The sequence below is a fragment of the Patiria miniata genome, unplaced genomic scaffold (genome assembly GCF_015706575.1).
Source record: "Patiria miniata isolate m_02_andy unplaced genomic scaffold, ASM1570657v1 HiC_scaffold_29, whole genome shotgun sequence".
In the NCBI taxonomy this organism is placed as follows: domain Eukaryota; kingdom Metazoa; phylum Echinodermata; class Asteroidea; order Valvatida; family Asterinidae; genus Patiria; species Patiria miniata.
In genome coordinates this window covers 26,717,928-26,741,339 of record NW_024037068.1, presented here as the reverse complement: position 1 = coordinate 26,741,339, position 23,412 = coordinate 26,717,928, and the positions used below count along the sequence as shown (strand labels likewise).

Below are 23,412 nucleotides of genomic sequence, written 5' to 3'. Positions count from 1 at the left end.
ATCCGAGTAATAAAATTATAATTATCGTTCATTGAATGGGACTTTTATGCATACTATGCATACTTTATCCCCGAATACGTTTACGATACATTTGCTTTTTGATAGATTGACATTACATTCATTTTAAAACGAAACTTTAAAATTAACAATCTCCGACTATTTGCAAACATAAATACATTTTGGGAAACTGCCTCAAGCAAATTGTGTTCAGTATAATTAACACTAAAATGTAAAAAAAAAAAAAAACACCCGGTTTTCTTTTCTGAAAAAATAAACCTTTATCATTCTTTTCACAGTTTTCGAACCTAAAATTACTGTTTTATTAATACTTTACATGACGCTTTTCTCAATTGAGTTTGTGTTTTGACGTGTCATTAGGTCTAATATGTCATTGCGTTTTACAAAATGGTCCTGGCATCCCAAATGTAAAGAAAAAAAGCGGTTTTGTTTGTAACAGTATAGGCTCATCCGCCAAATGTTATGTCATGTAAATTATTAATAACTATCGCTCCGCTGGTTTGGCTAAGCAAAATACTTTCCTATGCAACATCTTATGTTAAGCGGCTCTATCAAATGTCGCCATGAAGATTGGCACATGACCCACCATAATTACACCTTTTCGCCGGCATCATCTTTCAGCGCGACTTCATAGATGCTCTCCTCGAAATCATCGAGTGATATGTACTCCTGTAAATCAAATGATGATATCCAATGTATCTGATTTGTTTGGAATTAAAGACTTAAGTGCAACATCCTATCTCATGTTTGCTATTATGATAAAAAGGCCTTCTTTGGTTTAGTTCAAATGGACCAATGTTTATTGAGCAAGAGCAAATTTCAAGAAAACTTTGTTTTTAACTCAAAATATCTGAAATTTACCATATTATCTGGCAGGTTTTTACTTCAATACTCATGGATGGTTTTTGAAAGAGCCTATTCATTTAGAAACGCAAACTCTATTTAACAGTAGTTTCAAACTCATTTTTTCTAGGGGGGGGGAATTGATTTTTAGTACCAATTCAAAATGACATCCTTGTTCTAAAGGTTAGGTACGGCAGACAAAGTGAAACATAAATCGCCACTACTCCGTTGTTAACCCTAAATGGGCCCGGCTTTTTTTTTTTTTTTTTACAGTTCTCAGAAGCGGGGGAGGAGCGACCCCCCCCCCCACACACACACACACACACCCTCCCCAAGATATCGGTTGTCTCATTACAAATATTTTTGAAAGTTGGCATGCATGCACACACATCCATTATTAGTACATCACATAACTTTCTATTCAAACCGACAAAATGTTTTACCATGGTCATTTACCATGCATATATGTAGTTCACACTCTCAGGCGTGTGATTCAAGCACGGTCGATGGGAAGATTAACATTTTGGCCTACTCGACCTGGAAAATGGACATTTCGCGAAAACGGTTTATCCGATTTTCATAGAATTGGAGTTACAATGACTGCACGACAATAGCTAGAAAACATGCTAAATGCTCGGCACGATAACGAAAATGCGTTAGAGCGATATCAGAGAAAGTACGGGGGGAGGTCCGCCCCAGGCCTTTTTATGGTTAACCTGACCAATCTAATCACAACGTAATTTTTCCGACTCTCACCTTTTCTTTGGTGATGAGTTTGTCCAGCTCCTTACTGATCATCTTAAATGTCGGTCGACTGTCTGGGTCCTCATACCAACATCTCAACATCATCACATACCTGACATCGAAGATACAATGAATTTTAAACAATTGATCAAGTCTTTGGATTGTGCAGAGAACAGTTCAAGGTCATATTTTGTGAACAAACTGAGGGCGCTGTAATGTCTCAATCTTTGAAGTAGACACAGTAGAAATGCGGTCATTTAAGCAAATTCTCTGTTAAATGTAAGTTACATATACATAAAAAAATATTTGCAACATGCAGTTTTAGATCAAAACAACATGAAAAGTGTATCAATAACTTTGCAATCCTATTGTGACCAACACTGGCGTCTTCACAGCACCTGATTTACTCGAACATAACGGGTTCACTTTGAAAATTAAGATTTCCTTTTTCGACCTTGTATCTTTAGAAACATTCAAGAATGGACTTTATCCACGAGGAATCCATTTTTGGTCGTGTTTTCTGAATATATTGTTTAAATTGAGAACTGTTGAAAGGGATGGTGACAGACTATCTTACTTTCAATTGTCTTAAACAATATGGTATGTTTATCTATAAATGTTTAATTATTCATCAGAGCAGATTGGTGTTAATTTGTAATTAACTTTCTTTTATAGTTTCATTTCTCTTCGCAAATGCAAAACAAATGAAGTTTGTACCTCGCTTTCAATTTCATATGTCCGACTCGTGAATAGAGCCCATTCATTACAGTACAATTTGGATGGTTTTAAAATCTTTAACAGAAACGTGAAGTAATATTTGCAGTGCATGTAATAAACTTACAATTCCTCCTGACAGTGTAGTGGTTTGGGCATACGGTAGCCAGACTGAAGCTCGTTAACCATTATCTTTGCTGTCATAGCGGGGTACGGACGAGCACCTTGAGCAAATAAATGAAGACCAAAAAAAGAACAGAATTTGGTTTTGTCTTGACACCATTTTTTTTAAAACAAGCACAACCTGGTGGGCAACGGAAGTAATTATGTAGATCGAGGGGATTCGCTTTAAATACTACAGCAACTCCCCTACACTAGCAATAATCTCTTGGAGCTATTGAAACCCTGCTTCAGAGTAAAGACCCCAATTGCACATGTCGTATGCATCATCACCATTTGTTACGTACCGCTTTAAATATGTGAGGGATTTAAAATCTGTAAGAGATTGTTTTTTTGTGTGTGTGCTACCAAGTACATTCCACGTGACACTCCATTGAATTTGTTTAATCACTGTGCCAGTTCAGTAATCAATTCACACACAGGTCGATTGCATTAATGCAATTACTTACCAAGTGTAACTATTTCCCACAGAAGTACGCCATAAGACCATACGTCACTCTCTGTTGTGTACACGTCATCCAAAATGGACTCAAAAGCCATCCAGCGCATGGGCAGTGGACCCTGCAAAATGAAAGTATCCACATAATTACCACCTATCTATATAATTTTCACCTGTTTTAATCAATAAAAAGAGAGATTTCTTATCCCCGCCGATTCTACACAATACTGACCTGTGATCTTCGTTCATACACTCTGATATTCATGACGTCACGAGCGAGTCCGAAATCAGCCACCTTACACGTCATGTCCTCAGCAACAAGCACGTTACGGGCAGCAAGGTCCCTGTGAATGCACTAGAATACATTCGAGATAACGTCACTTCAGTAACTCTGGCAGTACCGGAGTCACACTTTTGTAATAAAACAAATTCGCTGCTAACTCACTGACTAATGCTGCTCCTAAAGACATAACGAATTCCTTGACCGAATGATCACAAACTGAACTGGGCTTACCCGTTGAGATGAGATAAAGGCCATTCCATCAGCAACATCTTTAGCAAACTTCATCAGATCCTTGGAGGTTAGTGACTTACTGATACCATGCAGGTTGCCATAGACACGCCTTCCCTTACTACGACTGTCTTTAAGAAGGTCTTTCAGATTGCCTCTAGACAGATACTCCACAATGATGTATGGCGGATCTGTGAGAAAACGAAGGCAGTATGTTAACACTTTCTAGGCAACAAAACAAAAGGCAACAAAACAAACCAATAAAAACAATAGTTGCTTGAATTACCTTCCTCTACACAGAATCCAAGGAGCCTGACTACATTACAATGGTCAGGTAACTTCTTCATCAGGTCTAGCTCCCTCATCAAGTCGGCTTTTTCACTATTGCCTGCTCCGTCTGCATAATTTACATCGAGAGATGATGATCGCATATTAATTAAAGACATTATACAACCTAAAAAGCATATAGTGCTGATTTGTTGCCCTAAGTTAAACTTACCTGATTGCAATTTTCAAACTGGCAATGCTTTTAAAACTACCATGGCTACATTATTATCTCCTGATATTTCAACTAACCTTTTAGAGTCTTAACAGCAACCAGTGTGACCTTTGACCCCTGTGTCATCCCCGAGGCTTCCGCTAGAAGCACCTGACCAAAGGCGCCATGTCCGAGCTCTTTGATGATCTTCAGCTGATCACGTGGGAAGGCCTTGTGCGCCGTTGGGACATTTGCATAATCCACTGTCCCTGGTTTCTTATTGGCTGGCTGACTTATGCAGTCCAATTCTGCAATATAAATAGCAGAATACTCGAGCATTTTGAAACAATTTGTGAACGTCTAATTACCTATTATTTAGCAAAGTATTTGAAGCGAGAGGTAGATCGTTGGTGACTCACACCCGCGCTGTATATCGTTCAGAGCTTAACCGCTCGTCTTAGGATGTGCACTCTCGGTGCAATCCCTTGGAAGTCAAGGTTCTGCTCGATCGGTACAGTGAGTTTAATGAGAATCCAAATCTTGGCATATTATGAGTATTATATGACTATGTCAGGTGTCTTTACAATCTCAAATATTTAAGCTGGGAACACAATTGCACTGCGCTCCTCAATGAGAAACATGACTATCCTCATGACATGACCTTGCTTGGTGAGGTGTAATTATCAGCTTTGTGCTGTTTGGGTTTACCAAGGATAAATATAGTAATGGGGAAAATAATGAAAATAAAGAAAGAAAGAAAGAAAGAAAGAAATACATTTGATGGCCTACCGTTTAGTTCCTGTGAAGCTGACTGTGTTCCTGGTGGCGGAGGTGTGGATTGAGGGCGCCTTTGAATATAAGGGACAGTAGTATATGCTTACTTGTATTGCAAAGAACATCATCAAACGTTAATAAAAAATATATCAAGATATTACTTATTCTGAGTTAATCTCTAATGCACAATGTAAATAGCCATGATTTTCAGAAAAAAAGGCAATGGACTTACATTCTAATGTCTATGGTTGATGCAGCCTCTGAAAGCAATAAAGAAAAAAAACGGTAATTTCTGTAAAAGGTCAATCGCTTTATTATTAGAGCAAGAGGGCGGCCCGGGTCCAGAACGGCAAATGGCTTGTTTTAGCAGAAGAACAAGGGAGGTGTTGGAAACTATTTTTAAATCTGCCGAATATTATCATAAATTATTCACTTTTTTCTTGCATTTTGACATGCAGTAATAAGTCCTGAAACAAAATATTGTTACTATCACGCTTTACCGCCACTAGCTTTCCTCGATCTTCTTGTGACATAGACTCCAAGCGCGATGACAGTTAAGACGACAAACCCGATGATGATACCAATAATGACCACTGTCTTGTCATCAGGCACAGTTGTCGTTGGAGGTACATTGGTCACTTGTAAACAATCACACACAAACATGTATTAATGACAGGTCGTTCAATTAAGAAATATTGTAATCCAAAGGTTAATTTAACAACATCGTGGAACGAACAAAAGGAGAGCGTCAGTAAAATTTCAGTTATGGTAAGAATCTCTGCGATTTTACTTTAAAGGGAATATACATCATTTGCTTTTGCTGTAATTTTCAGAAATGGATGGAATTGGGGGGTTGGAAATATATAGCAAATATAGTTACACTGACTTTTTTGAGGTTTTGGGTTCGAAAATGCTATAAAAACCAAGAAAAACGATCATTTTCCTGTAGTCTGGTTCCCTGACTCCATATAAGAAGAAACAGAGCAGTTTACATACATTGGGGAATTGTAAGGTCAGGGAACCAGTCTAGCTGGCTCGTACCCGTTCATAGGTGTGTAATCGATTGCAAACAAGTGCGATGGTCAATTGGGGCCAGTATTTGAAAAAAAGCCAGTTTTTTCCAACGCTGATCGGCCGATCAGCGTTGGAAATTGATACAAAAATACCACTTTTCTTGAAAATGACAGTAAACCAGGTGCCATGATTTTACAGGATGCTTTACACTGTCATTCACTAACAGTCCAGCAAGGTATTTCAAAATGATTTGGTAGTTGTATTTTTTGATGTTTGCAAATGTTGTATTTTCCCTTTAAAACAGAGTAAAACCATTTTTGATCTGTTCTATACATCATCTCTATTCTTCAAATTTTCTTACTTATTTCAGTGAGGGTGATGTTCAGTGAGTCCTCTCTTCCGATGCCATTTGAACTGATGCAGGTGTACACTCCATAATCAACCCGGGAATCTACTGCCTTGACGGTCAACTTGCTGGTGACTTTGAATTCAAAAATTCCATCTCCACCAGATGTCTCATGTGTTACAGGGAACTTTCCTTCATCCACGTCACTGGTAATCATGGTGTTGTTGGTACAATACCACTCCATGAGTGGCTGAGGATTACCCACCGCAATGCAGATTAAGACAGCATTTTCACCATCTTTGACTCTTACTTCATTCATTGCTTTATTGGTGATGTTGACTTCGTCTATGAGTGAAACAAAAAACAGCGAAACAATACAGGCCTCTGCCTCTTGGCTTATGGAATAGAGACGCGCTACACAATCCACTGTTCATTTCGCATTTATGGAAATAATAATAATAATAATAATAATAATAATCGTGTCTAGATACTGTAATTTCTTTGGTCTAGAACTGCCACCTCTCCAGTCTCTAAAACAAATGTACACTGCGTTGCACTTACACCACCGCATAATGCAGGGAGGTGCATGCCGCCCCCCCCCCCCCAAAAGAAACGGAATGACATACTTCCTCTTCCTTGATCTATTTCATCATTAGTCATTTTATTCAAAGTGTTTTGCAAACTTACATTTGACATCAATCGGACCCAGAGATCCCACTGGTCCAGGGATCCACGGGGCCCTATTTGCTGTGCATGTGATGATGTTTCCATTATCCTGTCTCCTTGGTGTGTAGTCCAGCGTGCTGGTGAAGCTGTACCGATCACCTGATTCTGACGAGCTCGTAGTTGGACCTGGTGAGCCTCCATTGGACCAAACCAGAGTCCAGTCATCGGGATATCCCATGTCTGCTGTACACGTCAGCAGAGTCGCTTCATTCTCAGTCATGGATGTACTACCGGTTATGACAGGAGTCTCAGTGGGTCCTAAAAGATAACAGATAACGCCAAAATTTAAATTTCAATGTTTTCATTAATTGCATTATTAATGAAAATCCTAATGTTCGCAAACATTCATGTGCTCCTTTTATAGTAATACAACCCCCTCCACAAAAAAAATATGAGACATGATTTCCATCACTAGACACTTTTGTTTGCTCATTAAGAAACACGATTACATACCGATAACATAAAGCCTGATGTTTACGCTTATCCCTTCATATTCTTCATCGTTGGAAGCCTGGCACCGTAACGTCTTTCCATGATGGCTCCATGTTGGCGAGAAGGTAGCCATACTAGTGCTGGTAGTCAGCTTATCAGCACCTGTGACATTCACGGTGTTATATGGTGTGATGGTCGCATCACCTAGAGACCACGTGAATGAGGCTCCTGGGTTTATGTCTGGTACCTCACAAGTGAATCGGTGATCCATGCCTTTTAGCAAATACGCTGTACCACCAGCGGAAGGATAGCTTGTTGATGAGTCCGATAAGGCGATGGTTTTAGGTAGCACTGAATCCAAACAAATTAGATTAACAAATGATTAGTCAATGCACTGGTACTTTATTATCTTAAATGAATAACTTATATATGCAGCGGAAGTGTACGTCGTGAGAAAGAAACGCAGTGCGCTATCAAAATAGTAGCTGTCGAACATGTCGAACATTAACTTAATCTAAGAGTATACCGTGTTTATACGTCGGTGAAGGGCAAAACCTAATTTGATGCATTACCTCAACGCAAAATTCCATCTTATTAATTAGTCTAAGACACAATCCAATTGGATTCCTTAACAAACAGGCGACATATTGGGAGTCAATTTCCCGATAACCGTGTGCGAGAAGGGAAAACGATGTTATTATAAACCAAACACGTGGAAGGTGATTGGCAGCATGCATTGTCAAAAGTACATGATGAAAGCGAAAGCTAAGACTAGTTTTGTATGTGAATAAAAATTCAAAATCAAATACGTATAAACATACGTACAATTCTTACCGATTACAGTCAAATCAATAGACGATATAATGAGAGTTCCCACCCAATATCTAGCAAAACACCAGAACGTCCCTCCATCAGCAGCCACGTCAACAGAGTGGATAAGCAAGTTGAATGTGTTTGTGTGCCAATCTATTGAGGCGGTGTAAGTCGACGAGTTGTAACCATTGTGATAAATAGGTTCATTGCCAATATGGTAAATGATTTCAGCAATCTGTGTAGGCGACTGAATGGCGCCGTCATCATCTTTCATCCATTCCAGACTTTGTATTGAGGATCCAGTGTAATTGCAGATGAGAGTAGCTTGACTGCCCTCATACACTGTCATGGCAGGAGCTGTTGACACTGAGTCTTGGCTGAATGAAACTGTAAAGAATGGGTGAGGAAAAGAGTAAATGAGACTATAACCTCTAAATCAGAAGAAATTATCGCAAGCCTAGCGTCTACTATCAGCATGTTGTCAGTCGTTCGTCAATTTGTGTAATTGTCTCTTAATTCTTTTTCAAAACAGGTTTGAATAAATGCACGTCAATAAGATATACGATTTCCTTACACTTGTTGCATTCAATTTCCATGGACAGATTCTTTGATTTTGTCCAGAAAAGTCATCAACCCTAAAAGGGCCGGGGTAAGATCCGCCCCTCAACCTTTCTTCCGCGATACCCTTGCCACTTTATTTCCGACCCGAGCTTTCCCGAATTTTAAGCCTCGCGTCTTGCGCATCTTTTGATGCCAAAAACTTAAAATTCCGACCAAGGGTTTCCACGCAGCAAACAATTTTCGGTGCTATGAGCCGTGAAAAGTGATTTTCCCCCTATGTAGTGTACACAAAACAGAATTACCATAGGTGCGTATGACTAATAAATAAGCCGATAATTCCAAAACCCTTTAACCTATAGTCATTAAATACCTTGGGTATGTTCATATTTGTAACATGCATTCACCGAGTTTCATAATTGTTCGTCACTCCATGACCGAGTTCTGAGGGGGAGGGGGGGAATCCCCCCCCCCCCCCCCCCCGTTCTGAGATGATCAATTTAATCCGGCTCCTTTATATTTAAGCTCCACTGGTAATTTCGTCCACGTCGAGTTTACACAAATTAATTTCACATTTAAGTCCAGCCGAAAACGCGAACTTGTCTAGCATTATTATTCTTCCTAGTTCGAAAAAGTTGTCAGATGTGAAAAAGCGTTGAATTTGAAAAGGTCGGGTTGAGTGGGCGATCATATACCCTCCCCTGCACTAACACTTGCAACATTATAGCCAGGAACCGAGTCTGAATATTATAATCATTGCATAGGCCTACGTGTACCAAAATCTATCGGAAGTTGAAAACCTTTCACAGTCGTGTACAGATGTTACGGGAAAATGAACATGCTGTACTCATTGTTCAAAACGTACGCCTATATGGAATTTCAAACTACATCACAAATCATATTCATCGGATAAAGATTTATTGAAGGATAAAACAAAATATGAGACAATGAGAATATTCCGTTTCACGTACAAAGTGTACGGTATCATGAAAAACTATTTTTATTATTTGGCGTATAAGGTCTATGAAGGCAGGAAGGGATGCATATTCGTTTTACAAATTAACAATATGGCATATCCCTTAATTATGGCGACATTGTTTAGATCGAACGTCGAATATCTAAAGTTCTTTACTGTTATTCACGCTTGATGCACAGCAATATAATATACACCCAAATGAGCATAAAGAGATATTATGATACAATCATGTAAAGCTGGAAATATAAAATATAAAATGGTAAAAGCCTACATGTATTACCGCATTTACCATATCACGGGATTAACTGAAACGAGGGCATGCGCTCCAATTTACAGAAAGAAACATGACCATTCCATGATATACGCTACAGAACAGGTTTTTAGCAATCAGAATTACGAAATCGGTAAAACGAATTCAATGTAAATATAACTTAATTAACAGAACACATCTACGATGTGAACACACTGTATTATACTCGATTGTGAGTTTAATTTCATTTCTATGAAAACAAGGTTGTAATTATGGAAAATATAAAACCAACGTTTTGATCTACATACCTCTGGGAAAACATGCCAATCCAACTACAATGATGAATATAGGAAATATTGGCTCCATATTGCGGTACCACACAGACCTTCTCGTTGGTTATATCCTTAACCGACGACACACTACAATGATATCTGCTGTACTCGCACAGTCTGACGTATATATTTCTTTTTTTTTTTTTTTTTTTGGAATACGCTTACCATTTTTAATGAACCCGGAAGTTTCTTTTGATAAAGTTCAAAATCAACAAAGTTTCAGAAGTTTCGTTTTGCTTGTTTTTGAATTGTTGCTTTTGTAAGGAAGAATCAAGGCCAACCAAACTCGCCTGGCCCATTTGATAGAGTGTCATAACTAAACATCACATGAACGAAAGATGGCTATACATTATATACATTGCTTGTGTGTTTTTATAACAATACGAAAGTTTACAATGGAATGTTTACTTGCAACCCAGATATTTTGAAATTGTTTTTGTTTTCAAATAGATGTGGAAATTGAGAACCGTGGATCGAACTTTTATTACACGTTACTGTTATTAGTCAGTTGACGCATTGTTAATCAGAACTCTTCACAAAAAACCAAATGAATACATTCTGTACACCGGAGTCTTGCAGCTGTCAGGGCATCGACATGGGCGTCGCGAGGGAGGGGCAAGTGGGCACTCCCCCCCCCCCCCCAACGAAAAAAGGGGGAAAGAGAAAAAGGAAAAAAACGGGGTGGGGGGGGGAGAGGTGCTGCAGCGAAGCCATACTGCAAATTTGATGGGCGGGGCGGGGGGGGAGGTAGGGCAAAGGCTCTCCTGCTGACGCTCGGAAAAATGATAAATTGAGAGTACATTGAAAAAGTTAAAGAATTTTGGGGAAAACTTTGCTTTGCCCCCCCCCCCGAAAAAAATCCTCGCGACGCCCATGGGCATAAAGTTTTGAGCCAAAGTGCAGACATGCCATTACAATTGTAATGAAGAGTTTATGACTTCACATAATGTGACTTCGAAATGACCGGGTTCCTGGACCCTGAACATTCTGCCTATTTTTATTAGGAAAGCGCCAATGTCACGTGACTAACCAAATTCCAAAAAATGCCCGAATTTTACCGTAGTTTTCGTTCCGATGTTCCTATATTATGTTCAGGTTAAGAAAAAAGATTATGTGAAGCAATAACTCTAGTTTGAATATTTGATAAAACAAAACAAAAATTCTGATAAAATAATCTGTAAGTTACTATATCATACTTAATATCTTGTTTTTAATGCGTGTTCATAAAAGTTATTTTCGGCGAGTGGCAGTGACCAGCTATTCTGTCAAGCCATTCTGTCAAACTTTTTTTCTTCAAATTAATGTTCGTGCTTTAAATTACTCCTTTAACTTGCGTAAATTATAAACAATTAGTCTGTGTGCATTAAAAGTTGCAGCCTAAGCCATAAATGTAAAGTTCATTTATCCAGATCGTATTCATTGACCAATGGATTGTCCTCCAGTACCCGCCCGCGTTTTGTTTCTCTAGGAGAGCGGAGCTATATCATGAACATTAAGCAGCTTCGATGGGACCATTGCAAGACACCTATTAGTTTCTCGAATTATTTCCCCTCAATGAAAATTTGAAATTTGAAGAAAAAAAGTAGAATAATACGGGCAAAAATGAAATTTTTCGTTCCTTTTGATTGTTTTTCTCAACGACATCCATTTTTTGAAATGCTATGTCTTGATTATATAACAATATTGCTTACGTCAGTGTTTTGTTTTTATGAATAAACACAATTTTCCCATCAAAACTACTGAATATTCAGGAAAATCGCTTCACCCGCTGACGAAAAAAATCGCTCCTGCCCGCATACTGTGGCAGTGTAATTACTCTAAACTTCACGAAATCGTGCGAAAAATGTACAACCGAGAACTTGAAAGTATTCTTCAAATATGTCATTGAAAAAAAGACTGTGCTGTCTTTTACAAATATTCTCGCTATACGTGGTGCATCGAAATATATACCACATGCATTTCTTACGGCACTTTTTAAAGTGTAATTTAATGGCAATGTTAACTGTACATTTTATTTATCATCGCGTTATCTCACCCTCTGTTTCCTCTGAGCAGGGACTGAACCTTATTGAAAATTGCTGCCAGTGTGTTCTGTCAGACTAACATTGGATCTTAACTACAAAAACGTAAAACTTAATACTTATTGAAATCAAAAAGTAGAATTAATGCTAGTTGAAATCAAAAGTAAAAGTTTACGCTAATTGAAATCAAAAAGTAAAACTGAATGCTAGAAGAAAACGAAAAGTACAACTTAATACTAATTGAAATCAAAGGTTCTTTCATCTAATACGTAGGATTGATAGTAAGAAGTACTGTTTTGCCACTGCTTCTATGTACAATGCAAGATTATTCAAACACTTGTACTTTTTGTCTATTCAGCTTTTGTCTTCTATTTTACAAATGTTATGCTTAGTGAAACTAAAAACATATTATTTAAATATGATAAAAGTGTCATCACAAAAAGTAATCAAATTCGAAATGTAAGTTTGTTTGTAAGATGTAAGTTTATATATATTAAAACCGTAAAACTTTAATGTGGTTTTGTTTGCCCTTCACCACTGTAACTTAATAAGTACGGTCACTACTGTGCTATCACACAACCTGTTACATACTTCCCGATACCAACTTTCATATTAATTGTTTACGTTGACAGTTGTCTCTTCCTTTCCCGGATACATTTTTTTTACAGTAACATAACATGATTAACATAAGTATACAATTGAATAAATCAAAGAATTCTCCGATGTCTTCCATCTTAATGCGACCCAGTCCATCTTACACCTTCTCGCCTGCTCCTTGTTCCAGCACCACTTCATAAACGGTCCTTTGGAAATCCTTGATTGATATGAATTCCTGTCGACCAAATTAAACGGGAACCAACCATTATATTTGCGTAGCGCCCTCACTCGGAAGATAGGGAAAATCACTGTTTTTACTCATCAATCTGTTGTTTGCATTGACATATAATTACACTAAGATGCCAGCGGTACCGACAGTTTATCTAGGCAATATTTTAATCAATAATGAATAACAAATAGGAAGGATTTGCCTGCAAAGTAAAGTTTTTTCTCAATGGCCTTAACAGAAATGTAGTTGCTTTGTTACTTGAATTCCTTTTGTTTCAAAAGGAGTACCAATGGCGGTTCTCTAGTAGTCCTGATGATAGAAATCGCGTACCTTTCCCTTGTTGATGTATTTTTCCAGCTCGGCACTGATCATCGTAAAGGTCGGTCTGTTGTCTGGATCATCATCCCAACATCTAAGCATCATTGCATACCTGCAGGAAAAAATGGTATGCTATAATAAGCCGTTTTTGACAATATTTAAACAGATTCAGGAAAAAGAGTCCAACTATTACAGGGAAACAAGAATAATTTAGAGAGATAGTACTCACAGTTCCTGTTGGCAGTGTTGTGGTTTGGGCATACGGTAGCCAGACTGAAGCTTACCAATCATCACATTCGCTGTCATAGCGGGGTATGGACGAGCACCTTTATATACACAATGCAAATAACATTTTCAAAAAAAAAAAAATTGCAGATTTTTTTTTCAAATTGAAAGCGATATTAAGATATATTTGTATAAAAACTAAGAGAACGAGCACATTTTTCTGCAGTCTTCCCGAGAAACTCAAACCATGAACCACAGGATTGTTTTGATGCAGATGTAAAATGTATTCAACATGGAATGGCGATCTTTTGGAATGAACTTACGAACATTGTATGGCCTAGCTCACACCCACTCATGCAGTATTTTGCCTGAACGTTTGTCAAAAATGGAAACTTCTTTTGCTTGTTGTTTTATTTTTCAGACGTAATTGCCGAAAATATTACCTAGAGTAACTATCTCCCACAGAAGTACGCCATAAGACCATACGTCACTCTCCGCTGTGTACACGTCATCCAAAATAGACTCTAGAGCCATCCAGCGCATGGGTAGGGGACCCTGCAAAATTAATGTGTCCACAATTATTACAACTAACGATTTTGGAATTGTGTGGAACCCCAAAAAAATCCTGACTTTTTGTTCTCTTGTTTTGTCTTCGCCACACTCACCTCTGACCTTCGTTCATATACTCGGATGTTCATGACGTCACGAGCGAGTCCGAAATCAGACACCTTACACGTCATGTCCTCAGCTACAAGCACGTTACGGGCAGCAAGGTCCCTGTGAATGCACTGTGTGTCAACAAATATTATTTCACTTTATTTACGGAAGCTGTCTTGATTTTTTTTGTCAACAAAACTCCTAATCATAAAATTATCTAGTTTTATCTAGTTAGAGTGTACCTGTTGAGATGAGATGAAAGCCATTCCATCAGCAACATCCTTAGCAAACTTCATCAGATCCTTGGAGGTAAGTGACTTACTGATACCATGCAGGTTGCCATAGACACGCCTTCCCTTACTACGACTGTCTTTAAGAAGGTCTTTCAGGTTGCCTCTAGACAGATATTCCACGATGATATATGGCGGGTCTGTGAAATAACAAGAAGTTAGGAAGCTTAGGTCTACTTTGCAACAATCAATCAGTTTAGCCTTCTAAAGACAATATGACTGATGTTCAGAAACACCATGTTACAAAACTCTCACATCTTACAACTCGTCCAACTACTGTATTCGAAACAAGTAACCTAAGTACAAATGAAATCAAAAGGCTCCGCGCACTATCTGTTCAATCTAACACGCCCTTTCACTTTGCACTAAATAAGCCTCTGTTCTGATGACATCACACTTTGTTCACATGTGCACTTTCCCATGGAGCCAGTGGGGGCCCACGATCCACTGAGCACCATAGGAAAGCACACACGTAAACAAAGTGTGACGCCATCAGTACATCAGGCTTATTGTATTGATTAGAATTGAAAGTATATAGATGCGTTCAAAACTCACTCTTTTGCTTTATAATAATACAAAAGTATTAAATAGCACCATTAACTTTTTCCTGACAAAGTCCCACAAAAACTTTGAAATAACTTCCAATTCTTTGCAAAATCACGTTAGTGGACTGTTTTGCTTTTTACCTTCCTCTACACAGAACCCAAGGAGCCTGACTACATTACAATGGTCTGGTAACTTCTTCATCAGGTCTAGCTCCCTCATCATGTCAGCTTTATCGCTCTGGCCGGCTCCCTCTGCGGAAGTGAGTCCATGAAAAAAATAGTAGTTATCGTTTGACTAGTCATAAATTCACGATTTTTCTCACTTTCTCCTAAAACTCTGACTTAATTTGATGCTCCAATCTACAAACTGGCAAAAGTGACAAAATATAGCAAATTACCAGGAAGACTACAACATCTTCCTCATAACATTACATCTAACCTTTAAGTGTCTTGACAGCAACCAGTGTGACCTTTGACCCCAGCGTCATCCCCGAGGCTTCAGCGAGAAGCACAAGACCGAAGTTGCCATGTCCGAGCTCTTTGATAATCTTCAGCTGATCACGTGGGAAGGCCTTATGTGCAGTTGGGACATTTGCATAATCCACCCTTTCTGGTTCCTGATTGGTTGGCCGACTAATGATGGCTAATTCTAAAATAAATTAATTCAAAATATCGTAGCACCTCAAATAGTTGCGAATGTATGATTCGTACTTTAATTCATAATTCACACATCTTATAATGAGCTATCAGGTAACATACGAAAGTTCTCTATCTCGGTTATGGTGCCATTTTGATTGAATTAATGTGAGATTGCCTCAGTAAATTTTGAATTGTTCAGGTTTTAATACCTGCAATTATGTTTTTCATTGTTCGAACGCGGCTTTGTTTTGCTTGATTATATTCTCGTCATTACTGGCCGAGGTATCCATTAAGCAATTTACTTCTTTTTAAATTATTGGGTGCTATCATACCCGTTATTTCTTGGTAGGGTGACTGTGCGTCGGATTGTGGAATTGTGGAATGACGTTGCACGTCTGTCCTGTAAAAAAAAAAAAAAACAAGAATAAGCGGACTTGCACTGCAACAAAATGGATAATCAAGCACGACCGAGCATCAGGTCGTGTAGTAATGAAGGCTGCATTTCTTTCCTGTTTTCTCGCACTGCAACAGCATTGATACTCAACCAGAAACCATAATCGCTATGATTTTATATAAGTTTGTATTGTGTCGGAATGATACTCAAACACTCACATTACAAAACGGAGGGCAATTTGTTATTCAGTCGCGGGCATTTTAAATTAACGATGACTTGGCTTATGGGTCATTGAACTTACATTGACAAATCCACGGTCTCTCTGTCCTCTGCAATTAAAAGCAATTATCTCAATTAAAAGTCAATATAGGTTAAATTATATTTAAGGTGAACGTGAAAGGCAGGCCAGGGCGTCTTCTATATTGTGGACTGTGAGTTCATTACAATTGATTGTTTCTGTTTCAATTCAATTTAAATTTCATGTTTGTGTGTAGAAGCATATTTTAAAAAACAATACAGTTGTAGTCAACAAAAATCTAAGACAATAGAGAGTGTTCCGTTACGAAAGCATCTCACACTTCTCAATCTTACCTTTGCCGTGATTTCCAAAGTTCCTCTTTGCGAAGACTCCGAGCACGACGATGGCAATTAACACGAAAAGTCCGATGATGACACCGACAATGACACCGACAATGACACCGACACTGATCCCAGGATTGTCACCAGGCATGTCGGGTGCAGGCGGATCTTTCACTTAAATATGAAACAAACAAACAACCAACCCAACAAACAAACTAATCAAAGTTTTGCTACTTCAAACACTTCTACAGCATTTGAAATTTGTATTGCTACTAAAATATTTTTTTTTGATTCGATTTGAACGCATTACCTTACTTAAATGCCAATCAATTTAATATGACATCCTTACCAACGTTTATCTGTAAAGTGAGAGACTTAAGATTTGATTACCTTTCCTAACATCCGTTGGTTGACTACACAAGCCACCAATGCAAAGTCTGGCGCGGACGGCTTCAATGTCCCCTACAGCTCGTCTTCTTCGCCTCTGTGATGACGCACACCATTCAGAGAGGGTTACTGTCTGATCAGACTCAATGCAATCTCCACACTCCTGCCAAGTGTCGTTGCCTTGGTATTGGACTTCCAGCTGGATGCATCCATTCTCCTCCTTCAACCACTCGACTTTCATGTAACCAGAATCCGTATTAAACTCGATGACGATCCCTGGAAAGATGTGCCACAATTTAGAGCCATAAGTTCCAAGCCTTTAGTCCAGTCCATTACAAGTCATCCGGTCCCAGTTCAACTCGCAAGATATTCCAATGCATGTTTACAAAGATTGTTTCCTTTGTTATTGTTCATCCACTGCTAATTGTGACTTGACTTGTGGCTGAATCTGTGACGGACTCGACTACATCCCTATCACTTCTTTCAGAATGGGGAGCAAGTACACAAACCCAACTGAGCCGCTACGTTAACTGTTCAATTTTGTCATCGAGTAGAGTCCAGGTCGGAGTTAGTAAAAAAAACAGAAAACCAATTCAGCCAGTTGATATACCGATTGGTTCGCTTACCTGTTTCCGGTGAGGGCGGGCTTGCTGAAAGGATGCAGATATGTTTAGCAAATCATGAAAATAAGAAGAAAAAAGAGCTGACATATCTGAGAAAAATGAATTACATTGATCGTTTTCATAAGAAATGCACTTTTGAAGATATAAAATTTAATGCAATGAAAACATGCTTACATCTGCTCAGATAATATCCTAAAGAGTGTGCATTGATGATGAACAGAGCACACTATTCGAAACGTCGACTTAAAACAACTGGTTCTTCTCAGAACCACACAATTCAAGAGACATTATTAGTATATTACTCTTCGCTCATATAACATAACGATAAACAACCTGTTGATTTCAAAAGTTTCTATAAGAACATCTGAAAACAAAATAAAAGCGGAACTCTAGACCGTATACTTACGCAGTGTATATCCCATTGTGTTGCCATATCCAATGCTTTCACCAATGGAATTCTTGGCATACACCCTGATCTCATACTCTGTGTAGTCATCCAGACCCGTCGCTGTGGATGTTGTCTTCCCACCTGTCTCTTCAGTGAATACCTCTGTGGAGTCTGATGTCTTGATGCAGCTGACACGGAACGACGGAGTCTCACCGCCATCATAGCCCGCGGTCCATGTCACAGTCAGAAACTCTGCCGTCCTCTCGGTTATCTCAACACTAGTAGGCTTGTCTGGTCGTTCTGCAGGAAACAGGAATGTGTAAAGACAACTTCAGATAAATGAGTAAAACGCACATCAATAACAGAACAAGAGAATGTTGTAAATGATCGGCTTTAATATACATGTTGTCTGTGGATTATTATAGGAGGACAACAGTAATCTTTATAGAAAACACAGGCAGTATATTGTCGGTCTTTATTCTTATTTAAATTATTAAATGATATTCCAATCATTTAATAATTGACTTCATCATTTAATTGTATCATCTACGCCCCAATTTAAATACATGTCAGATTGTTCAGTGATCGATATAACATGACAAGACATCTTATAGCGGAATACTTCATTATCTACGTTATTTTGTAATCCCAAATTTTTGAAATTATCTTACTTATTCCAGTAAGTGTGATGGTCAGTGAGTTTATTCTTCCGATGCCATTCGAACTGTTGCAGGTGTACACCCCGTAATCAACTCCGGAATCTACGGCGTTGATGGTTAACGTGCTGGTGACTTCGAGTGCAAACGTTCCGTCTCCACCAGATATCTCATTTGTAACAAGGAATTTTCCGTCCTGAGAATCAGTAGTTATATCCGTGTTGTTTAGACCATACCACTCCATGACTGGCCGAGGATTGCCCACAGCGACGCAGGTCAAGACAGCATCATCGCCATCGTTGACTCCTACTTCGATCATTACTTTATTGGTGATGTTGACCTCGTCTGTGTGGGAAAATGATACAGGTAATTAATTTAACTGCACCGTGTCTAGTTTATGCAGTCCCATTAATTTGAAAAAAAGTGCTTTTTATTAAATATACCAAATCTGAAGACACAGATGCAGTGTCAATCTAAGTATGATGTCTATGTCCATAAAATAATGGAAGTAACTAAAGTCGTTTTTCATTTGTCTGTCCAAGCTTAGAAAGCGAGCGTGTTATACCTTCAAGACGGCCATCAAACAAGTAAGAAGATAACTTGAACAAGTAAGACGATAAATGTAATAAATCGAAACCTGTTTTAATCCAGACACGCTATCAATTCCATCGGCGCAGCTAGTGTTCTCAGCATTGGAGGGCGGGGGGAGGGGGCTGGAGGTAACAATAGGGGGGGGGGCAGTTTTGAAGTATCCATGTTGAAAGGTAGATAGTTTGTTTGGACATCGGTCCCGGCCTCCGTACAATCAAAACGCTTGGGGGGGGGGGGGGCACAACCGTAAAAAATACACCCGTTCGTGAAAAGGAGTAGCACATTTTCAGTGGTGGGGGGGGGGGGGGGACCGGGGCATTATTTTGTATGGGGAGGGGTGCAGAAACGCCGCTGATTGCATCACGAAGGCCCCCCTCCACTGGCGAAAACATTGAACTATAGCTATCATTTAGATAATCCATCATGGGGTATGTTGAATTGTACAATATAATTTACGGCAATGGTTTCTTCACCGCAGGGGTCCTCTTGATTCTACGGCGATCACGTGCACAGCTTTTGTTTATCCTCACAATGAAAAAAAAGACAGGTAACATGTAAAAGTGTTATGGTAATATCGTTACATCATAACTTACACTGCACAATAACAGGGACTTTAGTTGAGACCACATCACTACTGGGATCGTCGGTAGGTACACCGTTGTTGGTTCTACAGGAGTAGTACCCAGACTGCTCTCTTGTTATTCTACCAAGAGTCAGTACACTGGCCATACTAATGTCATTGTACACGGACATATCAGAACTTGGTGCAATACCAGGACCTTGCTTCTCCCAAATGATGTCATCGGGTCTTGGGTTGGCATCTACCAAACAGGACATTGACACATAGCGTCCTTCAAAAACAGGGTTTGCGGGTGATGACACTGCTAAAAATACAGGAACATCTGATGGTGTAAAAAAAAGAAAAAATGCTATAATTCGAACACAGTGAAAACTACTGTATGTGATCAAATTCAAGGGAGACAAACATAAAATAAACAAAGCAATGTTTGGTGAATTTTGACCAAAAGCCCAGTAAAATTCGACTACTTAAGACAGAATGGCTATCCACTGGAACTCCTTTCTTGCACGTGTGACCACGATGGGCAGGATATGGCCGATTCATTTGCGTTATCATCTTTTTTAGCACTAAAGTGACAGCTATAAGAGTCAGTCAGGCATTCATTTGTTATATTCTTTAATTTACAGCTTAATTACTTGGACACAAAAACGACCTGAAACGTGTGTATTGAAGGCCCTTAGATACACTGAACAGTGGCGTAGTACATCATATTTATTGGGGGGGAGGGCATTTCTTGAAAAATTTAAACAGGTTTTTTTTCTCCGGACACCTGGCCTCCGTAAAATCAACAAGCGGAATGGGTGGGCAATCTGTCGATGGGGTCGCTGTTCAAAACCGACGATTATGCACACGAACGGACAATATATGGTGCTCTTCAGGGCGATACATGCGTGATATTTAAAAAAAGGTACCAGGAACGGCCGATGGCACAAAAAGGGCTGCACATCTTTTTAAAAAGGGCACTTGTTCAGAAAAAAGGGCACTTCTTAAAAAAGGGCACTCTTTACAAATTATTGGGGGTAAGCGTTGGTAAAAACAGGCATTGAGTGGAAAAGGGCAGTCTTTACAAAATATTGGGGGAGGGGGTAGAAATACCCCCCCCCCCCCCCGCTTGCTACGCCTATGCTGAAATGAGGATACATTAAAACCGTCATCATTGAGGTCGTGGGTAACGTGCTATTATGCGTAGTAAATCTTAACAGGGCAATGGCTGTTTTGCCGGGATATGCATAAATGATTTGTGCATTCACTCTCACCGAATCAAAATAACAAAATATGTCTTCGAAGATGGCCGCTACGTATAACAGTGGACATTAACTAATTTCGAGTCACGATTTACTCCCATCAACTGAATCTACAGTGAAATGTATTCAGTGGAATTTATTTAATTCTGATTTTCAACTGGGTAGCCCATTCAGTGGGATCAACTGGTCTCCCATGGGGCCCAGTAAATAGAAGACAATGAGAAGAAATTACAGTTTCAGATTGTGGAAGGAACACCATAGATTAGAAGAATAGTCTGGGGAAAACCCACGGAATCAGGTAGGAAAACTCAATCCACATGCCCATAGGGATCGAACCCGGGTCAGGGCGTTAGAAGGCGAGGAAAGTACCGCTGTAGCTAACCCGGATTGATTGAGTTTTCATGGGTTCTTTTTTTCCAGTGTATTTCAATAAAAAAAATATTGAAAAATTGTTTGCTCCCTTTTCAATCTTTGGAATTTATAGAGTATGCCGTTTACTTTTCATAAACTCACATCGTACGTCGATAGGTCCCAGCGTTCCTTGAGGGCTAACCGTCCACGAAGCTCTCTGTGCAGCACACGTTATGTTGTTTCCACTATCTTCCTTTCTCGGAGTCAAGTTCAAAATGCTGGTAAAATTGAAGCGGCTACCTGCTGCAGACGAGCTCGTATTGGTACCAGTTATAGGTGAGCCTCCATTGGACCAAACTAAAATCCAGTCATCAGGATATCCCATGTCTGCTGTACACGTCAGTATAGTTGGAGCATCTTCAATCATTGCTGCGCCTCCAATGATCACAGGGGTTGCAGGGGGACCTGGACAAGCAATAAGAAGGGCTTTCGTCAGTTCTGCCAATCAAGTACTGAGGTGAACATTTTGCATTACTGAAATCACCATCAAACGGGACTTTATTTTATAGATGTATTTCCCGTTGTATTTCGTATTTTAACACGAACACATTTTGTCCTTAATTGCTTTGTTTTTTGAATTACTTGCGGCCAAACAATAAATCCATTTTATTCAAGGTGTAGAGGTAGGCTGGTTCCCGCCCACAATCAGTATCTATTATCTATGGACCTGGAGCCAGTCTGCTCGTATTAAGGTGATTACTTTTTGTCTTTTTTGAGGATTTCAGACATAGTGATAAGATGTAAGATTGGAATAAAATCAAACCTAACATGGAACAAATCCAGTCGCACTAAGATTATTTGTACTTAATTTGTCCAAAAAATCTCTTTCCCTAATTGTGTTGCCCGACCTTTTCTACACTTTGGACTAACATAAACCATGTTTCTCATGTTTACAATGGGTAGCGAACGATAAGACCATGTTATTTTACATTCAAATAATGCTTACATAACAAGGGAAATTAATACTTAAAAACACATTCTTTTCATTGACAGTTTCAATTGTGTCGATTTCAAATGAAAACATTCTATTGAAAATACAAATTAAATGATTATGCTTAAAATAGTTTAAGATCAAAATTCCCCCACTCCTTCCGCCTAAGAATTAAGAGCCAACACCATGATTCTGAAATGGCTAAACAATTTTTGCAAAATTAGATATTGACATTTGTAATTGGAGGCAACAACACAACTTTCCACGATCAACGAACTTTTACTCTGGCTGTAATATAAGACAACCTGAAAACGGTAGGAAAGTTATAACGAATACTGACCTCTTACGCGCATGTCCTTGGTGGCTATGTGGTTTTGGAATGGACTCCGAGTGTAAATTTCACACCAGTACATTGCTTCGTCATCAACTGTCACCGACTTAATGGTCATTGGGTATCCTGGGGAGTCCCTGTCCAAGGAATAGTGGACGCTGTTGTGGTTAATAAACTGACCCGTAAGCACCAACCACTCTAAGAATGGCACTGCGTTATAATTACCGAGTGGTTCCGCAACGGGACTTATGTGCCAATTTAGGGCAAATATCGGAGTAGTATCGTTCAGTGTGCATGTGAATACTGCGTCCTGCCCAGGATCTACCCATTCGGGTCCAGTTAAAACAAGCTCCACGAACGCCTCTGTAACAGAAAATACAAAAAAACATAGTTTGATATAACTCCATAACTACATTACTTTTTTTTAAGCCGAGGCGTTATAATGTTATGAGTTATACGTGGAATTCAGTACTATTTTAAATGTTGGAATCTTGTAAAGAGGGCTTTCAGTTTCCCTCAAAATTGTCTTGTATGTGAAGATTAGCGGCTGACGGTATGAACACCGATGATCTGGGATGTTTCAATCATAATCCGTTCAAAAACCTTACAACTCATATAGAATATCAGA

At 39.1% G+C, this 23,412-nt stretch overlaps 2 protein-coding genes across 2 annotated transcripts; both read right to left on the bottom strand.

Annotated features, from left to right (window-relative positions):
- Nucleotides 1-609: 609 nt before the first annotated feature.
- On the bottom strand, nucleotides 610-8,381 carry LOC119735334 (fibroblast growth factor receptor 1-like). The gene is made up of 13 exons (XM_038209030.1): nucleotides 8,054-8,381; nucleotides 7,241-7,570; nucleotides 6,749-7,045; nucleotides 6,077-6,406; nucleotides 5,202-5,339; nucleotides 4,026-4,235; nucleotides 3,736-3,846; nucleotides 3,453-3,640; nucleotides 3,171-3,293; nucleotides 2,949-3,060; nucleotides 2,447-2,543; nucleotides 1,618-1,717; nucleotides 610-687 (listed from the first exon to the last, which is right to left on the bottom strand). The coding sequence occupies exons 1-13, from the start codon at nucleotides 8,379-8,381 to the stop codon at nucleotides 610-612; spliced, it is 2,442 nt and encodes an 813-aa protein (XP_038064958.1).
- A 3,401-nt stretch (nucleotides 8,382-11,782) lies between these two features.
- On the bottom strand, nucleotides 11,783-22,885 carry LOC119735773 (tyrosine-protein kinase Mer-like). The gene is made up of 18 exons (XM_038209693.1): nucleotides 22,794-22,885; nucleotides 21,625-21,927; nucleotides 19,881-20,189; nucleotides 18,712-19,041; nucleotides 18,059-18,340; nucleotides 17,656-17,679; nucleotides 17,033-17,305; nucleotides 16,655-16,816; nucleotides 16,365-16,392; nucleotides 16,002-16,069; nucleotides 15,470-15,679; nucleotides 15,172-15,282; nucleotides 14,438-14,625; nucleotides 14,204-14,326; nucleotides 13,982-14,093; nucleotides 13,543-13,639; nucleotides 13,326-13,425; nucleotides 11,783-13,001 (listed from the first exon to the last, which is right to left on the bottom strand). The coding sequence occupies exons 1-18, from the start codon at nucleotides 22,864-22,866 to the stop codon at nucleotides 12,924-12,926; spliced, it is 2,871 nt and encodes a 956-aa protein (XP_038065621.1). The 5' UTR covers nucleotides 22,867-22,885; the 3' UTR covers nucleotides 11,783-12,923.
- Between the last annotated feature and the right edge of the window lie 527 nt (nucleotides 22,886-23,412).